We start from the raw sequence: 8,895 nt of genomic DNA, 5'->3' as shown, positions 1-8,895 counted from the left end.
CACTAATTCACACATGTAGATGGTCCAGAGTTAACCAGAGCACTGGGATAGACATTGAGACTCAAAGCACAACCTTGACTTTGATGTGGGAAGGAAAGTAGGAATGAAAACAGTGAATAAATGAACGAATGGATGAATGAATGAATGAATGAATGAATAGAATCATACCCACATGATCTCCTAGTTTTGTTTCTCAGCTCCTACAGACAACAATTCTCAAGTTTAGTTTATTGTCAGACAATTCAGAAAATAAGCTGGAATTGAAGTTATCAAAATTGGTCCAGGAAACACAGGCTGTTGGGGTACACATACTGTAGTATTATGCTAGGAAAGTTGCAGAATCCAGTGTAAGAAGTTTGAAATTAACAGATTTTTTAATCACAGTAAAAATGTCATATTAAAGCAGTGGGCAAATAAATGAAATATAAATGAGAATAATCCCTGGAAAGAAGTGTCAAATAATGCAGCCACACAAATCATTCTATTTACATCTTCTTTGGACTAGACTATTTAGATTTAATCAATGACCAGAAATATTCACCATGGATGGTAATGTGTTTTGGAGATGTGCTTTTTCCTAATTATATTTCCTTGTACTTTTTCTGACTGTGCTAATTTCCTGTCATCCCATTTACACACATGAAATAAATATGTATGTATTTTTATAACTATAAAGAAATGAGATTGGTAACATAAACCAAAAATGAATGCAGTTTTATTGTTTTATAAGCATAATCATATACTGGAAATTATTTTATTTTAGAAGATATATGAGGCAGATCTAATTGAAATCGTCATTTTATTAGTGAAATGTTTACCTTTTACAAGAGCAATGGGTAATCAACACTGGTGTTAAGATATGCAAAGAAGTAGTCGTAAGGTCTACCAGACTGAAACTTGCAAGATGATCTCTATCAACTACAACTTTTTTATACATATTAAAAATATCATTTATTTTGTGTTCATATTTCCAGCATCACAACAGTTTAACTTTAATGAATCCCATTACTGCATATTACAGTAAGAGTTTGCTTCTTTGAATGGTACTTTGAGATATTGATTCAAATTTTTATATTTCAAAAAGCACTGGACATTTTTTCAAAAACCTTGTGTTTTTAAATTATAATGATATTGTTTATAATGTTTTGCAATACATAAAAAAGTATTATAGTTTAATACATTTTCTTTCAAACAGAATCATTTGTGACTTTATAGTATAATGTTGCCCTTATACTCACGATGCAGCTTATTTTTAGGTATTTTTCCAATAAGAGCAATTATTTCAAAATTGTTTAGCTGAGTCTTGTCATTAAATATCAAAGAATGATGCTTCACTTCCTTCTTAATACATCAAATACATGTAAGAATTATATATGGATTCATACTTCATTCACCTTTTGACTTGAGGATTTCTACAAATATACCATCCTTACATTTCCTGACTTTGTTTTCTTATAAATTTCCACCTTTCATGGCCCATTTTATGTTCATCTCAGCTAAGAGCTAACAATATAAACAATAAGTACTGCTTTCAGAAACGACAGCAGTGTTTTTCACAAAAATATTTGTACATTTATGCTAAATGTTGTACATAGATGCCACAGAAGAAAATATTTATAAGAGAAAATAAAAAGAGTAACTTATGAATAAAAAGAGTAACCTATGAACAGCTACTTTGGTTCAGGTTAAGGGAATCAGCACAAGATCCTTTGAATTCTATTGGTGGCAATGAGTACTGTGGGTTGTGGTGAACAGTTGAATGAGGTGGCAGAACAAACAATGGATACCCTATATCTGTTTAATCTATTTTAAAGTCAGACACAGAAAAACTAGGAGGCAATTTCAGCAACGTGAAACTTTCTCTAAAGGGACACTAAATAATGATCGTTTCTATAAGGTTCTAATTCTAGAACTGTGTTCTTAAGGGTCATAGAAGCATAGAGATAAAAGTTACCTTAAAAATACATTACATTCAGATTCCTTCATTTTTTACAAATGAGGAAAACCAAGGCCAAAAGAACAAGATTGATTTATATAATGTAACTGGCCTTTATCACCTAGATTGAAATCTTCCTACTATTCCATGGTTGAACATAAATAATAAATAGCAAATAAATATCAAAACATAAATCTGCTACTTTTTTGAGTCCTTACATTACTTACTGAAGTCCTATAATACATTGTGCTATCTCATGTGTGTCTATATATATGCATGGGTGGGTATATAGCAAGAAAAATACTGGACTAGTGATGTAAAGGAGGTCTTGGTTTAGTTCTTTTTCTGCTACACACAAGCCTGGTAACCCTAGAAGAACTAGGAAAAATTATTTAACCTCTCTGGGTCTCAATTATTTCATCTAAATTATGAAAATATTCAACCAGATTTATATAATTTTCCACCCCTATAATTCTCAAGGTTTTTAAAAATAACCCATATACCTTTTTTTTTTCTTTTTGTATTTATCTTTTTATGGAGAACACTACATCCTAGATACCAAAATAGCCTATCCAAATGAAAAAAAAAAAATTGTCAAGAAAACCTCGTGAGTTAAGGTTTGAAAATGTATTTGCCCTTGGTTAATATCCTGCAGCTCAGTACACAAAAGATGAAAAATGGCTTATCAACAAATACATTCATAAGAAAGGAAAAAAGAATAATCTCAAAATAGGTAATTTATTTCCAGATAACTTTTGTGAAAACAGAATTTTTTTTCTATTATTCATGTATTTCAAAGATCTGAAACCAATGTTACCAAATACTGACAAAATTAACAGATACAGTCATTGATCTCCAGAGAATGGAATGTGTACCCCGTGTTATAACTGAGGTATCTGTCTAGAAACTCATTTTCTAAAGGATTAATTGCTATCCAAAAATGTACTGTAGCCAAAGCTACAAAGGAAGATTTCCAAAACACCAATACTCTTTATTACTGTTTATGGGTTATATAGGCTGTCACTGAATTCCTCTCTCTTATTAAGTGATAACAGTAGAAAGATACAATGAACAGAAATCTTGATTTTTAAAATAAAAAACCAGCTCTTAAATGTGGCTGATTAGAGGAAATTCTAACAATAAAATAAATTGAGGATTTCAAGCTATTAGATTTTACTTATCTAACCTCTGAGTGATCCCTATTATCATTTGTCATTATTACTATCTATATGTTTGATGATGCTATTTGTTCAAGGATGAGACTTTCAAATTTGAATAAACAGGCAGAGGGATCAAAACCATGAGTTTTTCTATAAATTCATTAGGAGTGCTAATATATAAGCAATCACTTATAATTGTATCATTGAATCTTTTTTCCTTCTTTAGACTATAAAAAAATGAAAACAGACAAGGTGATGTTAGTCCCTCTCAATACAAGTTTGCATAGTATTGCAGTAACCATGTTACTGCATGAGAGAAAGTTCACTATCTTCAATGGCACAGTTGAGGTTTTCCCCTAAATTACTTCCTCAAAACATTGAAGAAAATAGTGCTTCTGAATGGGTTGTTTGTTCTCTTTCAATAGAATATTTTCTCTTATTTTTTTCAAGCCACCGTTTTACAAAAAAAATTATATAAATAATTATTTTTACTTCTAACATTAACTGAAACCCTTCTTGATATTGAATAGGGAAACAAATTGTCTTTAAAGCTTCCTGGAACTCATTTCAGGTTTATTACCCAAAGCTGACCATCACAATAACTGGTGGAGAACATCCTGTTAGTATCAGAAACCATCAGGCAAACTGTCCAGCTCTTTCATTTTTCTTGACAAATACCTAGTGGTCTCTATCTGGGAACCTTATTGCCTCTCTCAACTTGCTTTCAGTGCCGTCACGTCACTATTGCAAGATACTTTTGTTTTCAGAATTTAGCTGGCAGCAGAATAATTAAAGAGAGCAATGTTAAAACAAAACAAAAAAAGGTGTAGTATTTAAAAAACTGTCATTACTTTTCAAATTATAGTCTTTTATAAAGGGGTGAGGGACTTTTTCTTCTTAATTTATAATTCAGGTTTCTCACCATTGTGTTGTCTTCATTTCATTTTTTTTCTTACTACTTTTTTACTCAAGGTTAATTTTTAAAAAGCATAGGTGGTTTAGCCTGTCTTTGAAGTTAATTCACAATTATTAATACGTAGTTACTGAGAAGATAAAGAAAGAAATCAGTCCTCACGTTTTTCCTGCTCACATTCTGGTCCTTACAAATAAGAGTTAAGAAAAATAATACAGATTTCTTAAAAATGAATGACATATATTTCCTATTGAATATATCTTTAAAATGATTTGATATCTTCAAATTCTATGTTATGATTTTCCAGATCCTTCTATTATTTCTAATATTAATTTATAATGCTTTTAAATATTTCCATAGAGAATTTATTAACATTTATTAACACTTCCAGTATTGAAATCCTTATATTGTCGGGATGATTCTGATTTTAAAATGTAAATAACTGGTTATTTCAATCTGACTTTTTGCATTAATGTTTACTTAGTAAAAATTAAAATCTCATTGTATTATTATAAACATTATTATCCTATTCTTTGTAAAGCCAGTTTTTACTTAAAACAGTTCTATTCATTTCAAAAAATAATGATTTTCTACTCCATTCCATTAACCAGGAAAAAACTTTTAGACCACCAATCACATATCTATTTTCTAACTAACATAAATAAGTTTCAACAGTAGCCAGTGCTATTGATTGAAAATATATTTCAATAAATGTTACCTGCGCATCAAGCAGATAAAACAGTAAATGAAAAGTACACGTTTTCAGACACTTTTATTTTCCTTACTCTTTCAATGTTTGCATTACAAAAAAAATCCTGCCCAACTTTGTTACAGTTAATATGGTATCTGCCTTTTCTTCTGCCAAATTCTATTTAAATTTTTAATGAGGCAAATGTTTTATTTGACTAAATTAATTTTGCATTCATTATCTTCAGTTTAAATACATCATCACAATAAAAAATAAGGTAGACTAGTTTCTTAGTTTAGGCTGCTACATCAAAATACCTCAGGCTAAGTAATTTATAAGTAACATAAATTTATTGCTTACAGTTCTGGAGACCAGCAAATCCAAGATCAAGGGCCCAGCAGATTAGGTGTCTCGTGAGAGATCTTCTTCTGCTTCACAGACGGGGCCTTCTTGCTGAGTCCTCGAATGGCAGAAGGGGCAGGCAAGTTCCCTTGGGCCTGTTTTATAAGGACACTAATCCTATCCATGAGGACAGAGCCCTCATGACCTAATCATCTCCTGAAGGCCCCACCTCTTAATACCACCAGAATGGGAATTCAGTTTCAACCTATGCAGCGGGGTAGGAGGGGACACAAACATTCAGACCTTCCCAATTATCAACCAATAGTTTCATTTAAAGTGAGTGCTTTCTGGATCAAGGCTAAATGTTTAATTAGATTAATAGAATCAAACAGAAAATTCCATTTTTCTAGGATCTTTCAATCAAAACCTTCATAATAGGAATGATGATTCCAATATATTAAAAATAATTGGTATTTGCATTACTTTGCACCAATGAAAAAATTTAATTTACTCAGGTTTACAGAGGAAAAGGAGGAAAGTGTTTTAATATTTGGTGCCTCGTAGAGAGTAAAATTTATAGCGTAGGTCAGTATGTTAGAGTCCTAATGCAAAATCTTTGATTTGTATGTAGTGTCCAAGGGTTTTTCTTGCAGCAGTACATTTGTCATGAGTTCACCTGATATGTCATCCCAAGTTGTAACAACACCCAAGGTGGCAGTTATCTCAGAGAAGTCCAAAGTAAACATTCTGTTAGAAAATACTATTTTATAAAGATGTTTCATTTACACTGAAGTCATAAAAATGTTGCAAAGCTTTTACATGTAAATATTTGTTCATTTTCATATTATATTTCAATTAATATAACTTTCCACATTCTGCCCTTTCAAAACTGGAATACAAGATTAACATCTACAAAACAGTGATCTCCAAGGAAAATAATGCCCTATTATCAACAAAGATACAAAAATGATGTCCATGTTTAATAAGTTTCATCAAAGATAATTTCATTGCCATTTGAATTGAACCAAAAAAACAAAATAAATACTGATGACCTTACCTTCTTGAACTGCTTGGAAAGGGTTGTTGCCATCAACAAACGTCACTGAAAATGTGATTTTCTCAGTCTGTAAGATCTCCTCATTCTGGTTAAGGTCACCAACCGCAGTGCGAAATACCTCATCATCCTTTTTGGCAGATTCATCAAAAATTGCTCCTAGAAAGAAGTGAGTTTTGCCATTAAATAATAACATAAATATTCTGTCATGCCCTCTGTAAATATGACAAGGAGACTTATGTGTTTAAAAAATATATACTTTCACTTAGAGCATGCACTTTATTTATTAATGAAACACATTGTACTGGAAGCAGTGTAATAGCTGAGAAGGAATATAGTTACTTCTTCCAAATGGAATGATAAATAGTACCTCAAAGTGTTATTGCGGGGAGTTCATGGGGAAGAAAATATAATAGGTATAAAAAGCTTCTACATGACAAAGTATCCAATACATTGGATATCTTATATCATGAAATTTTTAAGGAATTCATAGCTGGAAGATTTCTTTTCTGAATAAAAGGAAATAACCTCAGAAAACTTCTTGAGGCCCATTCATAGAATATATAGGAATCAAACCTTTCTTGCGATCTTAATTTATTTTTCATTTCCTTCCTTTCTTACTCCCCCCATTTTTTTGAACAAGGGTTTCATTATCTTTTATAATAGTAAAGTCAATAATATTTATAGAAAATGTAAAGACATTCAAATCTCTGTGCAGAGGGAATGGATAAATATTTCTCAAGGAACTAATGTAAGTCCTAATGGATAATTATAGCATTTTTTATCCATGTGTAAATATGATGATGATAAACACTGTGCTAACTTTTATTGACTATTTGGTTGGTAATGGAATATTTGGTAAACACATTGATTCTAAGAGCAAACTGATTTTAAATACTGACTGTCACTTGTTAAGTATACGACCTTGAGCAACATGCTCAAATTCTACACCTCACATTTGTCTAACCTCACATTGTATGTATTAAACACATTTGTCTAAACCTCACGTTGTGTGTATTAAACACATTTGTCTAAACCTCACATTGTGTGTATTAAACACATTTGTCTAAACCTCACATTGTGTGTATTAAATGATAATACACAGTGTGTATTATCATTATATACACAGTGTGTATTATAAAGCCAGTGTGAAGCTGGCTTTATCTTTTCACTGCTCTTTTTGTTTTTTTGGTTGGTTGGTTGTTTTTGAGATGGAGTCTTGTTCTGTTGCCTAGGCTAAAGTGCAATGGCGTGATTTCAGCTCACTGCAACCTCCGCCTCCCGGGTTCAAGCCTTTCTCCGGCCTCAGCCTCCCGAGTAGCTGGGATTACAGGTGCACGCCAACACACTCGGCTAATTTTTTTGTATTTTTAGTAGAGACGGGATTTCACCATTTTGGCCAGGCTGGTCTCGAGCTCCTGACCTCAGGTGATCTACTTGCCTCAGCCTCCAAAAGTGCTGGGATTAAAGGAGTGAGCCGCTGTGCCTGGCCATCACTGCTCTTTTATATTGGCATGGATTGTATCAGTCTCCTCAAGCCATAGCCTTGTTTCCTATATATATATATATATATTTTTTTTTTTTTTGAGACAGAGTCTCACTCTGTTGCCCAGGCTGGAGTGCAGTGGACCCATCTCGGCTCACAGCAAGCTCCGCCTCCCGGGTTCACCCCATTCTCCTGCCTCAGCCTCCCAAGTACCTGGGACTACAGGCACCCGCCACCGGGCCCAGCTAATTTTTTTTTGTATTTGTAGTAGAGACGGGGTTTCACTGTGTTAGCCAGGATGGTTTCGATCTCCTGACCTCGTGATCCACCTACCTCGGCCTCCCAAAGTGCTGGCATTACAGGCGTGAGCCACCGCGCCTGGCCAGAATTTTTTAAATTGACATATAAATTGAGTACTTCCTTAATATGTTATCAGATGTTTACTAATGAGAATATTATTATTTTATTAACCAAATATATATTATAGACTTTAATTTTTACTTAACCTGTCTTTTCTGAACCAGATAATGCTTTTTTAATCTAAGCTCTTGTAAAAACATTTAGACAATGTTTGACCTATCTTGCTAATTTAAGCAGCTTTCATAAGAATTATTTTAATATGTGATAATCCTTGTGTAGATCTAGATTAATCATTACATTGAAATTTAATGCTCTCAGGTTTAGATATACAAATTTCTTTAATAGTTTGTTAGGAAGTATGATACAAATTTTTTATAATTGAAGCTGAAATAACCAATTCATTTTAAATCAGATAATCTAAATGTCTATTTGCAAAGTAGTAATGTGTGTTTATACAAAGATGTTTCAAGTTGTCGTGGATTCTAAATGAGTCTTTAAAAAAGGGCTTCTTATCAACCTTGTTTTATAGCAGGTGATGTTATTGACTTCTGCTGTATTGGTAATACATTTTTGATGGAAGCATTTTACTATTACATGGCAGAACACTTAATATTGCCTTAAACATTAAACTTGGGTTAATAAACAGCAGAAACCTGCAGAAATGATAGCACATTAGTCAATCCTTTGCAGAATTAAGATATACTGAAAAAATGGATAAAAGAAACAGTTCATCTTTCTGCAAACAGCAAGGAAGTACACAGAAGAAACAGTTCATCTTATTGCAAACAGTGTAATCAAAGAACAGAAAATCTTATCCAACATTTCAAATCCCAGTTATTTATTTACTTTTTTCTTCAGCTATAGAAATCTCATCTTAAACTGACTTTGTACTACAGGAGTGCATGCAATATTTTGTCTTCAACACAAGCATTCTGAAAACAATGTGATTAGTTCCA

General features: G+C 32.3%; 1 protein-coding gene across 3 annotated transcripts in view; it reads right to left on the bottom strand.

The window, feature by feature from the left end:
* GRID2 (glutamate ionotropic receptor delta type subunit 2) overlaps positions 1-8,895 on the bottom strand; it is a 1,507,251-nt gene that overhangs the window by 1,216,156 nt on the left and 282,200 nt on the right. For all 3 annotated transcript variants that reach the window (XM_034958923.3, XM_055111628.2, XM_003829901.5), the window contains exon 2: positions 6,097-6,252. In XM_034958923.3, the coding sequence (XP_034814814.1) occupies positions 6,097-6,252 (156 nt within the window). The remainder of the gene's footprint in view (positions 1-6,096; positions 6,253-8,895) is intronic.

This window comes from Pan paniscus, chromosome 3 (assembly GCF_029289425.2).
Source record: "Pan paniscus chromosome 3, NHGRI_mPanPan1-v2.0_pri, whole genome shotgun sequence".
NCBI classification, from domain to species: Eukaryota; Metazoa; Chordata; class Mammalia; order Primates; family Hominidae; genus Pan; species Pan paniscus.
This window is presented reverse-complemented; position numbering and strand designations above follow the sequence as displayed.